Source organism: Scomber scombrus, chromosome 3 (assembly GCF_963691925.1).
Source record: "Scomber scombrus chromosome 3, fScoSco1.1, whole genome shotgun sequence".
Classification (NCBI taxonomy): Eukaryota; Metazoa; Chordata; class Actinopteri; order Scombriformes; family Scombridae; genus Scomber; species Scomber scombrus.
Window position 1 is genome coordinate 25,305,988 of NC_084972.1, and position 14,221 is coordinate 25,320,208.

A 14,221-nucleotide genomic window follows, 5' to 3' on the forward strand; every position below is an offset into this window, starting at 1 on the left:
AAAAAAGATAATGAAAAGCTAAATTGTTGCCCAGTGTTTTCAGCCTCTTTTGCTCTCCACACAGACTGTTTACTTGCATATAACTGAAGTCTGCTCAAACGTATTGGTCAATACTACTCTGACTACAAACAAGTACAAACGGAAACCAGGAGGTTAACCAAAGTTGAACTTGTGCATTTCCTTTGTGAGCAAATCCACTAATTACTGTGATTCCACTGAAATGAACTCATTTTGCAATGAAATGCTGGTGTGACTGAGCTATAATAGAGGATTTTTGCTGGTATGTGCTGTTATGGTACTTATTTATATTTGGCTGTTGTAGCTCTCAGCAGGCTAATCCTTAACACAGCAAAGGCGTCCACTTAAAGCTCTGTAGATCCAAGCTTTGTGATTTCAGGAGTTACTCTAATTGACCACCTCTGACTGCCAAGCCAAAGCTTTGGCAGCTTGTTGGCATGAGCCCAAATGAGCCAGCCTGCACATCTGAGTGTTCATGTTATGCAAATATGGCTGACCGCCAGTGATTTTTGTTTCTCTCTCTTTTCTTTCTTTCTTTTTTTTTTTTTTTTTACAGAATGCGGGAGAGGGACCTACAGAGCATGTGCAGAAGGGTGCTGCTGCTGACCGTCTGTATGGTGTCTCTCTGGGGACAACTGACCAGTACATCGTCACACAGAAGCCACATAGGTAAAAAACTGCATGTTCACTGTTATTTCTCCAGGCATTGATGGCTGAACATGGTGCTTTCTTCATAATGCACAGAAACAAACATTCACACCAGGATATATTGCTCTGGGCGTCTTGCCCAGAACCACCAAAGCCTGCTACTACTGACTGACCAACAGCTCAACTGGAGAAGCAGAGGATTAAAGGAATTACTGTCAATGCCTATGAAAAGACTAAAAAGATGAATCCAGAAAACAGTTTTTAATGTATTTCTTTTTAAATAATGGGAACTTCTGACTTACAGGATGGCAGGAGAACAGAAAGCAGCAGTATCAGACTGTGGCAAATAGACCAGCAGGATTGGTATTTCAAAGGCATTAATCCTACTAGGAACAAAAACAAATAAACAAACAAACCAGTACACACATAGTCTGGTATAATCCTTTACATTTCATGTTGAATAGACTTTAATGGCCATTGTTTAGGGAGGACAAAACATCACTCATTAACAGCCTCTGCACATGTTTTTTTTTCTGCAATGATTTCCCAGGTATACAACAACCTTTCTGTCATAGGCCTTGAATGTGGAGTCACTAAATAGACAATCCTTTTACCTGCTCTTAGAGATTTTATTAAAATAGGCGGTGAAAGGTATAACATTTTAAGTTTATAAAAAAAGATAATTATACATTTCTACACTTTTCTTTCACCCAGAACAATATATCAATCACAAAAGGACAGTAAGATGCTTCATAACGAATATGATACATCAACTTACACTGTATCATTAAGTTGTAACATATCACATGTAGTGATTTAAATGTATTATAACTGGTACAGCAATCATGGTGTGCTACAACATGTTCCTTACAGACCAGTCACATGTGCCAGGCACATGATTGTTTTCAAAGAAACTGATATAATTAGCAGAGCTGTCCAGTTTGTGTGCTCACCAGCAAGACAAAGATGGTTCTGTTTTGTTTACGTTCGACAGGCAATCATGCAAGACAAAGATCACATGGAAATAGTAATACCAGTACAGTAACTGTGTGATTGCATCTGTGTTTGCTTGTTGGTGTGTGTATGTATGTGGCAGGGGACAGGACCTTTCAAAGCGATTTCCCTTAATGGAGAGATGGCCTGATCCCTGGGCATAACAACAGAAACTGTGACTACACATTGAAATAATGAGCCTTATTCCACTGGAGGACAAATAGCACGCCATGGCTAGAGAAAACAGCCTCATGTTAGCCAAACACAAAAACATGACCAGCAAAAATACTTTGATAAGACATCAAAACCCAAATCCAAGACAGGAGGGACAGCATGGGGAGGGAATACAAAAACACAAACACAAATGCAAACACAATGCAAAATAGAAAAAATACAAAATAGCAGGTTCTTTGTTGAGGTGTGATGAACAATAATGCTGATCAAACTGTTTTATGATCCAATGTTTACATTGATTGGCCTGAGGAGGGCACCACTATGTTATTTTTTTCTGTTGCTTTGTCCAGAAACCAAACTATATATTATTAATATAATAATAAAAATACAATAAATACCAGTGATCACAGTATGATATTTTGGCAGTAAATGCACAAAAAAGTTGCAGTAACTGCAAATAATACAAGATTTGTGCTACCAGACATTAATTAAGACTTTGGAAAGTCGCTGCTGATGTAAAAATTGGAAAGTTAACAAGAAAAAATTAAAACAAATTGAAATGATGGTGAAACATCTTGAGCAAGATCTTGAAAAAAAGTGCTTTTTACTAATTGTCATACCATACTATTTTGGTAATTAGTGTTTAAAAAACCCACACACATTAAACTTGTGCCAAAGCTCATCAATCATATAGCAACTCAACAGCCAATTGAACAGACAGAAAACTAACCACAGTCCACAATTGGCAATTTGTCAGGGATAAGCTGTTTAGTTCAAATGAAAGGAAGTCTTAATTCTACAGTATACAGTGATGCATTAGTGTGCTTCAAACTTTGTTTGAAAAGTTTGTTGAAAGTTCTTTTCTTTTCAACAAAAGAATTCACCAGTGTATCAAACAAAGTATCTGAAAAAATAAAAGGTTTTCCAAGTTGGCCTGCACAGAGCTCTGAACTCAACCCTATCCAACACCTTTGGGATGCATTGGAACGCTGGTGAGCCAGATCTTATCACCCAACATCACTGCTCAACCTCACTAATGATCTTGTGGCTGAACAGGAGACAATACCTGCACACTGTCGGGTAACCTGTCAGGTCAATCTTGGGAAAAGTATTCCCACATGTCTATGGTTTGGAATACCTAATTGGAAAACACAGAGGCTGGGTTTGGAATCACATATGCAATGTTCAAAGTGTCCACATACTTTTGGACATGTATTGCGATAGCTCTTTTTGCACCTGCAACTCCACATCATTCATGGGGGATTACACGTTTACTTTTCACCTTCTCATGTGATAATCAGATCAATACTTTTTCATCATTTTTTTCTCACTATATTTGATCCTTCTAGACTGACAAGACAGTGGTGATTCCCACTTGTTTGACTGCAAACATATCAGATAAACCCTTTAATCTTCTGGCTTACACTGCTGTCTCTTTGGTTTTGCATTTGTCCTGCTGTCGTGGCTTGTGCGCTTATTCCTGTGATTTATTAGGAGCGAGAGAGAGAGGGCCAGCACAAGTAGACTTCCTCTGTTCTCCCCAGGCTGTACTGACACTTAGGTAATCACACAGCCTGTCCCTGAGCTACGGAGGTCAAGTCAAGGTGGGCCCAATAAACAAACCTCTTTAGCCCCTCTGTTTATTGAGGTGGGGGCTTTGCCAAAGCAATTGAACCTTTCACCATAGCTTGACTGCAGCTTGCTGAGCTTACAGCGCTCACACATAACCCCCATAATAAGACCACTGCTTCCCCCAGAGCACCATCTACATTCATTAGCTAGTCATGAAAGAGTGGAGAGGGAGAGGAAGGGCGATAGAGTGTGTGAGAGGAGAGTGGTTTGGAGCGAGAGAGTGAGCGTGATAACTAGCACCTTTTGGCTGTACAATTTGTTTTGGTGCCATCAATAGGATTTAGACTGATGATGTGACCAGGTCAAATGGGAGGCTCATTACTCAGCTATTTATATACGTTTATAGTTTTTTTTAACAGTAACTCACCCTGTCTCATTAAAAAAAAAGAAAACAGTAATGAAGTTCTCTGTGGTTCGTTGGTCAGTGTCTGTGAGGGCAAATGCTGAAATGTGGTAAAGAGTAAAACAGTCATGAAAAACCCATTTCCCACGAAGGCTGTGTGATGCAATGTTACAGCTTCCTCTTATTGAGACAAAAACACTCTAAGCAGTGCTGTTTACAGGTCGTAAACTCTGTTACATTTTTAAATATGCATTAAGCCACATGGCTAGCGCCACAAATTGGAATCAAAATGACTTTGGAGCTCAGGTTTACGCTGGGTTTAAATGAAGGTCCTGTTCTATATTCACACGCACACAAGGGGCCATGTTGCCTTATTAATAAGATAAAATTGTGCACTGGCTCTCATTTGAATTCAGTGAGATATTTCCATATTTGCTTATGGTAGAGACTTTCTAAAAACTGTGTGATGCACTCTAATGGCTCATTCTCAAGCTGATTTTTGTGCTTCGGGGGATTTTTTGTATTCTATGCAAATTGGCTTTAGCCCCCCCCCCTCTTCATTTTCAGTGTTCATATTAGGAACAAACTAATTCTCCAGAGCCCAAGTTAATGGTAGAATCCAACAAAAACTTTATTTTATTTTGCCTGACATTAATGTTTTTTCCACTTCCCTGTCTCAGTCAGATCATTTTTTGGAAACAATAAAAATTAAATTAAATTAGAATTGTTTACCTATGCTGGCACAGACGAAGCCTGTAAGGATGTGAGGAGAGCTTTTCATGTTGATGGATGTTGAAGAGAGCCAGGCTGCAGCAGATGCTTTTTTAGTGTTTAAAAGGTTTAAATAATTTTAGAAATTCAAAATAATATAATTTGAGACAGTCCAGCCTTGAATACATCTGGGGTAGATTTAAGGCACTGAAAGTGATAAATGACGCACGTCATTTGATGCTCCTATGGCGCACTGCAGGCATCAGGTTTGAAATGCCAACACCACAGAACCAACACAGATTTGTCCCGTTGTTTTTTGTATTTACTGCTGCATTAATTGGATGTAATGAATTAATGAAGAGAATGAGCAGAAATGCAGAGGGGAAAAATGAAACTTAAATTATCTGTTGAGTGTTTGATGGTTATGTACTTGTGCTTTAAAACATAACCATCATGAAAAAATCAGAATATCACATTTTATTAATCTTGTTCACCTTGCTCGACCATTGCCACTCTCATGCTATCTCTGTCTCTCTCTCTTGCTGGTGCTCTTAGTTTACTCATGCTATCTCTCTCTTTTTAAGCTGCAGAAAAAAACGTTTTTTTGTCTTCATTTGGTACTCCAAGGTCAGAGTAGGCGTGTCAAGGCAGTTTGACGCTCCTCATAACGCTTTTGGTGTGCTTTTAGCCATTTGAGAACAATAGGTATACTTCAAAATATATGGGGCAGATGCTTTCAGTGCGTTTGGGCCTTTAGTCTTTGGGTTTTTAATAATTCTCTTTTTGTTCCAGTTAGTTGATTTTGGTTTTATTAGCAACCACTACTGCCACAGTTGTATAGCTGATCTATGTCTAAGCAAATATTGATGTCCATCCAGCCTCTTCAAATACACCTGGTGGAGCACTCTCTGTAGGTATGCTCTTTTATTTAAGGTGTTAAATGTTCATTATTCATTTTGTAGAATACGTTTTTCTTGCTGCAGACCTAGCCATGTAAATACTGTATAGCTACTGTTAAGGCCAGTTTAGATCAAAGATTCACAATGAGACTATTAGAAACTTGCAACTACATGCAATGTGCCAGTCTGCAATGTTCTGAATCCTGCCACTTTACCTCAATGCAACTAGACAAGCAACAACTCTCTGTACCACTGGCCTGTTGCTATTTACTTCCTGTCGCTTATGTTGAAAGCTCTGTAGGACAAGGTTTCAAGGACGAGGAACAGCTGATTAATTTTTCTTCTGATTCAATTTTTTACTTCATTATTCCTCATCAGGATTTGAGTTCTTCCACTTATCTGGCTTGTGAGGTACCCTGTAATGAAGTATAATATCTGTATTTATATCTCTGTTTCTGTGTGAAAGCAGCATAATTATTTTAGCATTCAAGAAATATCACAAAGATAAGGAGCTTTTTATCCCAGGACAACAATGAAAAACTTGTCCATGCTTTCCAGTTATCTAGACTACTGTAACACACTGCTTATAGGAATACCTAGTATCTTGATGGACTGCAGCTACTCCAGCTCAAGAGTTTTAACTAGAAAAAGGAAATACAACCATATAAAGCCTGTGCTGATGTCTTTACACAGGCTTCCAGTAAATTTTAGAATTGAAAATTTTAACGCTCGTTTTAAGGCCCTACATGGTCTGGCACCCCAATATGTCTCTGACATGCTTGTGAGCAATGAACCAACTAGACCCCTCAGGTCATTTTGAACAGGCCATCTGGTTATTCCCTGGGTTTCCACGAAAACTGGTGAAACTGCTTTTAGCTTTTATGCTCCAAGCTGCTGGAACATCCTGCCCTATCAATTAATTATTTTTTATTTTATTCCTAAATTCTTCATGTTTTTTTGTGTGTTCCCTAATGTTTTATCTTTTACACTATCCACATAGCTTTTGTGGCTGCAACTTCCATGGTAGCTCACACTCTGTGAAGCCCATTGTGTTTCCATCTGGAATGAAATGTGCTATATAAATAAAGTTTTGCTTGCTTGCTTTGCATACAGCCGCCTGCTGCACATTCCACACGGCAGGTCAGCGTGGAACCCTTGCCCAAGGATAGCATGACATTATACTAAGCGGCGGCTGAGCAGGTCACCCCCACCCTGGGGATGTGTGGGGATGCGGTTGCAGAGCATTCGTTCTGACATTTGGAGAGCAGGTGGACGACACAATGGTGGACGGAGATTGCAAGTAGAGGGAGATTGAGATGGAGATGTGAAGCTGTTTGAGATGCACTGTGGGGATGACAGAGGTCAGCTCGCCCCATCTCCCGGTGGCAGCTACTGAGATTAGAAAACCATCAAACGTCCTCTGCTATACGCATCTGAATGGCAGCTGTATAGATGAGCCATGAGTGGCTGTGTGTGGCCTTGGTTGTATCCTGTGTGTGTGTGTGTGTGTGTGTGTGTGTGTGTGTGTGTGTGTGTGTGTGTGTGTGTGTGTGTGTGTGTGTGTGTGTGGTTGTGTAGTCAACTGAAGGGAGCAGAGGATAGTGTATGTGCTTAGAGAATGTCAATAGTTTTATTCACATTCACTCCTGAGCTTGTTCTTTTTATCGTGGGTAATGTTACGGTGATAAAAAAAATAAGAAAAAAGACACAATGTAGAGTAGACAAATTCTGGTTTTATGCAATTAAGGCCTTATTTTTATAGTTTTTGTCATAATTTTTATTGGTAATAATAATGTTACACCATTCAAGTCAATGGTTAAGATCAGGGTAAAATTTGACCTTTGTCTGTTTCAAACATATCAGCTCTACATTTTTCCTGTGCAATGATGTATTCAATCGATTGATTACAGACATTTTAGTCTCACTCACTTTCAGTTTTACCTCCAAATAAGGTGGTTTAGACAAATTATAGTTCCCAGTCTTTTTTGTCCTACCCCACAGCCCTATCAGATAGGCTCAAGTAAACATTCATCGTACCCCATTATTAGATGGGACAGCCTCATGAACGTGCTCAGAAGTATTTCACAACAAAGAGAAAACATAATGGGTGCAGTGACTGTGGCTGCACATGTGAATCAACAAAAGATACAGTGATTCTGAAAGGGTCTCTGCTTAAGCTTGGTCTCTCCTCTTTTTTTGTCGATAGTTTTCCATTCCATTTACATATGAACCAGGGGGGACTCAAAAATTATACATTTTTCAGTAGTGCATTTTGAATCTCCTTCAAAGCACTCCTTGAGACATACTTGTCCCAGTGCTTCTCCCATTCCTGGAAACATTTCCTGTTGTTATTTTTTGTCACTGTGTCCAGAGCCTCCTGTGATTCATCCTGGATTTCTTCCATAGTGGCAAATTGTCTCCCTTTCAGTTCCAATTGTAATCACTCCAAGCTGTGGGCATATACCTAGCGGCAAATCTGTAACTATAACCTACTCATGTGCTATTGATGGCTTCCGGGAATGTCTAGGTCCCCCGCTGGTCTTTTGACTTATCTGCTCGTCTGCTAATTCGTTTTCATTTCAAATTCCAACCACAACAAGTCTTTATGTTTCAACTATCTGATTGATTCAGCCTAGTAGCTGGAGGGCTACTTGTTACAATATGTATGATAATTCATACAACTCGTTTGTAATTCTATTAGGGAATTAATTCTCCTCCTTTACAAAAGTATAAGGATGTATATTTTTATTCAACCTTAGTAGATGTTCTTGATTTGGATAAACTTGACTGATCTAAATTGTTGTCAAGACCAGTGGTGAATCTGTGTCCATTGGTAAAAAGGAGGTTATTTTATGCTTCATGAGGCTAGGTATTTCACAATGTGCACACAATCTGTGAATCAGCGCTTACAGATTGTGTGCACATTGTGAAATACCATCTGAGTTTTTGCCTATTAATTCTCAAATTACCATCATGTATTTTTTGATTTCATTTGGTGCATGCCATTTTTTGTTGTTGTAAAGCACTTGAGCACTGAGCTGCATTTTTTATTTTGTATGATAGTTGCTATTCAATTAAAGTTATTATTATTGTCTTTTTTACACCTTGTCGGATCACAATGCTACCATATTTCATCATCATAACAATTACCTCGGTGAGCACGTCATCATAAATGATAAAAAATGTTGCCAAAATTACAATAGTAAGATTCAAGTTGGAACCACCAGTAGCCAGCATTTTACTTTATTGTCCGTGTCTGCACTCTGCCTGCATTAAAAGATGTGTCTCAGTGTTTCATTGTGGCAGGTATTGGACGCATACTGTGCCAGAATCAGATAACATGCCAGCGGTCTTCCATCTCCATTCCCTCTCTAATTACAGCTCAAATGTAAACCCATTATCCCTCGCCACATTATGAGTTACCTCTAGCAATTCTGAAACTCAAAGAAATGAGGATTTTTGGATTTTGATAGAAATCGAAGGAGAGCCTGGTGATAATGATTTGAGCTGATGAATGCAATTAGTGGAGAAGTGCTAACAGCATGGCAGTAATTGGGTCTTACAAAGTAAAAGCCTGCCCTTACCCAGCAATTAGAGCAACCTCCTTTAAAGTTAGTCGATTGTATTGCTGTTAATGGTCTATGCTTGGTTGAAGCTTAGCACAAGGAGGTACAGTCCTCTTTCAAATTGGCCACAGCTCCATTCCTTATCACACGGTTTCTGTTCTCTGTTGAAATTTTAATGTGTAGAAAAATTCTGATGTGATTAGTTTGTTAGTGACGGCAATTCACTGCTTCACAGACTGTGTGATATGAGAGGCAATTTAATTCTTGGTACTACAAATCATTAACTTTTGAATTAGTACTTTGTATAGTTTATGTATCATATCAACATTGTACGGCTTTCAAACATATTGTTCTCATGCTCTGGTAGCATTGCTATAATATTAAAGACATGAGGGAAAAGCTAAATATAACTTAGATGTACCTTTTTATTTTTTAATAATATGAGTTAATATTTCAGTGCATATTGCCACCTTCTGGATAAAAGCTTCAAATCATATAACTGACCTATACAGTGTATGAGACAGATACTTCAAATCAGTAAGTCCACAGGGAAATCAGCATGAACAGAGAATGAACCCATTCATAGACATTTGTTTTAATTCTGCAGTATTTATTCTGCGATTCCCTTTATTGTACCTTAAATTCAAAACATTACTCAATTAATATTTACAATTCATCTTTACTTGACCTGAAATGTTGCATGCTTAACCAGGATGCATATGTTAAAAAAAAAAAAATTAAGGTTTAACATGTGTGTGGAGAATATGGACCTGTTAATGTTCAAGGTCTCTCTTGGTTATGAATGATAATTATATAGATGAATCCTGGTTGTAGGCAGAAGTAAACAATCCACCATCCAACAAGTCCAAATTAAACAGTTAAACTCCTATCATTTGTCAGTGGTTTCCAAAACTGGTATAAATTACTTTTGAAAAACAAATCAGTTTTCTGATCTTATGCTGCTCTGGTTAAGCCAGGGTTAGGCACAAACACAACTTGGAAAGAGTTAAAGCAAGGGAAAGATCATAGTTTTGGGTTAAAAGGTCTTGTGGTCCTGGATCCATTTGTCATCATGTTTACAATAATAACAATAATCATGTGATTAAGGTTAGGGAACAGCAGCATTCATGGTTTAAAGATACCAAGGTTGATTTTCAGTTGGAAAAAGGAAATAAACAGCATTTTTAAAGTAATGTTTTATCTTCTTCCTTTGCTCAGGTCTGACAAGAGTTATAATAGCAGCTACAGTGGAAGGTTTTGTCACTTGGACCATATTACGTTTTGGGGGATTTGCTGACTGATTAAGATAAAGGATAAGGATTTCACTTCTGAAGACAAGACGTTTACCATGGAAATCCTGCAGAACCTATTACATGTTGTAAAGTTTATGATCAAAGAAATGGAAAATTTCCAACTAACTTTACTCCAATTGTAGTAGACAGCTGCTCATATTTTATTATTTTATCTTTGGAAAAAAAAGAACAACTAAAGCTCCAAGCAACTCCTCATGTTTTGCTTCCATTATTAGTGGTGTACCAATTGTGGACTAAAACTTCTAAAGACTGAGCGGCTGTCCACATGAGGCTGACAGTAAGCTGCTACCCAGGATATTACTAACTTCACACTCTGATGTTTCCTGGTCATTCTCTCATTCTTATATGGGTTATATACAAGTCTTAAACGGAAATGTTTATGCACAAAAGGTCATATCTAATTTAGGACAATTAACCCTTAACTTAACTAAAACTACAATAAGATACAGTTTTTTTACGAGTCATGTGTACAGGAAATTTTTACTCTTTAGTTGAGAAAAGGTTGATAGAAAGATTCATACCTCTATGTATATGACTACTTTGGGGTTGAATGGGTGCTCAGACTGTACAAGCACAATGCATCCTCAGTAAAGTTTAGATAGGTGTTGTATGTTATGCTTAATAATAATTAAAAAAAAAGTGGTAGCAGCATGGCGTAGCAGATTACACATTTACTTCTCTGATGTCTAATTTTATAGAATATTTCAGGTTCACCCATAGTAAATGAGCTGTTGTATAGGCCATAGGAATTGTATGTTAATGCTTAAGTTGAGCTGTGTTACACTAAATGCTGTACAAATGTTTTTTAGTGGAGTGTTTTCAAGAGTGACACACACACAGTATAGCTGTATAGTGTATCATAGCAGTTTTAATAGCCTCAGATGAGCAGACAGGGTTGTTTGAATCATTATGGAAACAGAAGCAGGAAAGCAAAGCCGTACCTTTTTAGAATTCAAAGGCCATACATGTATCAGCATTACATGCAGATCTTTTTTTATCTACTCCATAAAATCCACTACAATAGTACATCTTACCTTAAACTATTGTAGTGCATCAAAGTAAATGTACATTTTCACATAAAGCAGGTTAACTCATGGTCTGAGTAGATTATGTCGTATTTTAAGAGGTTTACAAATTGTGTCTTAACCACAGTGATGATATGTACTGCCACAATGTTATCAAATACTTGATATTTGCAACCTGATGTCTTGACTGTTCCTGTGGTGCACGGGGATTACACACTTCAAAGACTATGGGGCTGACTTTCACGTGAGTTCAGGCAGAAAAATCCTAAATAAAATTTACAGAGACACAAAACTGTTACAAAAGGTGAAATGGCGGTTTGATCATTCCTTAATTACTACTTAGAACATGAAAGGCCTGAACTGTGAATACTAATATCCAAATCATTTTAACTCAAAGCGCCTCATTTGTATTCAAGTCAAGTTGAGTCAATTAATTTACAAAGCACATTAAAAAGATAAAAAAACTGTATTAATATGTTTTATAGTGAAGTTAAACCTGTGATAATTGATTCGGGCAGATATGATACCAGCTGTGTATATCACCTTTAGTTGATGTTAAACTTGTTAGCAAACAGTTGCCTATTTACAGATGCAGCGAACACCGAGCCACATCAGCTTACATTTTAGAGTCACACTTCGGTCTACCTGATGAATGTAAGCCCAATATTCACTGGACTTCGTAGCTCTATTTTGTCTTCACCAACTCCTGAGGGAATCAGATGGTTCTTTAGCTGCTAAATGTTCACCAGCAAGTTGCTAACTTTGCTAACCCTAACCCTAACCTCTTTCTGTTGTTTAGTTGTAGGCAGATAGTGGATTTTTAGGCCTTTTTAGCTGAAAATAGCTTCCTGCTGTTGCCGAATACAGTGCTATGAAAGTGCTGAGAGTGAACCAAAACAGTAAACAAGGAGGACAGCTAAACAGTGAGCTGAAAGATGATAAAATACTATGTAGAGTTGAGGATAACTGCAAAGTGGGGATGGTAGTAATATGTGGGTTTTACATTACACATAGTCTTTTGATCCATTGTGATGACAAAAAAGAAATTATAGCAGTTTTAAATAAGTTATTTTAATTTGATTCATTTTTGGTATGTGGCACCTTTTAGATAAATGAATTCTAAGCAAAGAAAACAATATTCCCACAGCATGCTTTGAGATATGTTAGGTGTCTGTCATGATCAATTGAAATTCATCTTAAGGATTTTCTTTTTCTTTCTGAGGGCTGGTTATTGTAGCTGTCATTGAGAATGCTTTTCCAGTGAATGCTTTTCAACAATTTGACATGTCTCTAAATTGGCATCTAGTATTATTCCAAGATATCTGAGAACATGTCAGGAAACTTGGATGTCCTCTCTAAACGCTGATTCCCTGCACTTACAATTACAGATTTGCAACCCCTCATCTGTAAATCTAATACATTTGCCTTAGCAACTGTCCCCAGAAACCACTTTTCAATGCAGTTTGATCAAATAAATCCTAACAACAAATTATGTGTGCTCATCTTTAGTCATGTCATGTTGGGAAAGAAGCCGGAGAAACTCGTCAGCTGTTCAGCCTTGGGTAGTTACGTCTTTTCTTTTAAAGTAATGCTACGCTATATGGCCTGGTAGTTATTCACTAGAGGCTGGATACTGACTGAATAAAGTGAAATATAAGCTTCTAAAATGCAGTCTATCAATTGCTTGCCTCCGTCTTCTGGCTGCGCTCCATGACTTTTCGCCTTCTGGCACACATCTCCCCAGGAATGAAGTGCAGTGCCGAGTGTCCACATCGCACCATAAAAACAGCAACCGAGGCTGAGCATCAAGTTTATGTGAATGGACTGGAGCATAAAATGTAATGGGTGGAACCACTGGTGTTCTCCAGAAATGGCTTTTTTAAAAGGTTTGTCGACATATTTTTCAGCAAGATGGTCTATTAAAAAGAGGAACATTTATATTGAGCTGTCAGTGGGTGGACTGGTCAGATGCTCCTTTAATAGTTTCCTCAGGCGGCCTGAAATTCAACAGGGGATCAGTGCCGATGGCTGCCTCACCACTAAAGAGAATATTGTTTTCCAGGGTGAGGTATGATTTAGAGCACCTGGTTAAATATACCTCTCAGTTAGCAGCCTTGTTAATGTAATTACATGACCGTTTGATTGAGAAGAGAATAATTTCTGACCCTCAGCTATGGTGTGAGGCAAACCATTCTTATTTCCAGACTCTGCTTGTTGTTCTACTTTTAACGCTGTCTGCCGTCTCCTTCGTCTAATGAAGATGGATTTTCAGTTTGCAGTTCAGATCATTGTGGCCCTGTCATTGTTACAGAAATGTACTGTTTAACAGGGGACCCTCATCTCCTTTTAGTTGAACCAATCCTCTGTGTTTCATGACACTGTGCCTGTCACTCAGCTCTGAAAGGCATCAGTGGAATCTGTTCAAGATGAAAAACATGAGAATCCAGTTGGAGAGCAGAGATGGCAGCCGTTTAGAGCAGACATGACATCCGCTTGACAGATAACCAGCTTGTGTGCATGTCAGATGAGAGACCAGAGACAGGAGTAGGATCTCTCTGGCTTCTCTTTTGTCTGCTGCCTCTGTGGAGCCCAACACAGACATGGTGAAGCTGGGCATGGAGTGCTATTGATTATGCTTTTAGACAAAAAAGAAGAATGTGGGTTCTAGGCCTGGGACATGAGCAACACAACCCCCCTCCTTCTGCCCCCGTTCCATTCTCCAAAACATGCCAAGTCAAAATGAATGCCATGTATGTCTACATGTCTACTTTCTACTTCTATAGTTGTAACCACTGCCTCGGCTTGCAATAAAGTAATTACTGAGACCATATAATTGTAACCAGGGGGATTTATTTGGGGTCTGGTAGCAGTTTGCTACCTTTATCCAGATATTTGTATG

The 14,221-nt window shown here is 38.4% G+C and overlaps 1 protein-coding gene across 1 annotated transcript in view; it reads left to right on the top strand.

Moving 5' to 3' along the window:
* The first annotated feature begins 476 nt into the window (after nt 1-476).
* The window catches only part of tafa3a (TAFA chemokine like family member 3a), a 65,888-nt gene continuing 52,143 nt past the window's right edge, over nt 477-14,221 (top strand). The window contains exon 1 of the mRNA XM_062445451.1: nt 477-687. Within this exon, the coding sequence (XP_062301435.1) occupies nt 576-687 (112 nt within the window). The 5' untranslated portion in view covers nt 477-575. The remainder of the gene's footprint in view (nt 688-14,221) is intronic.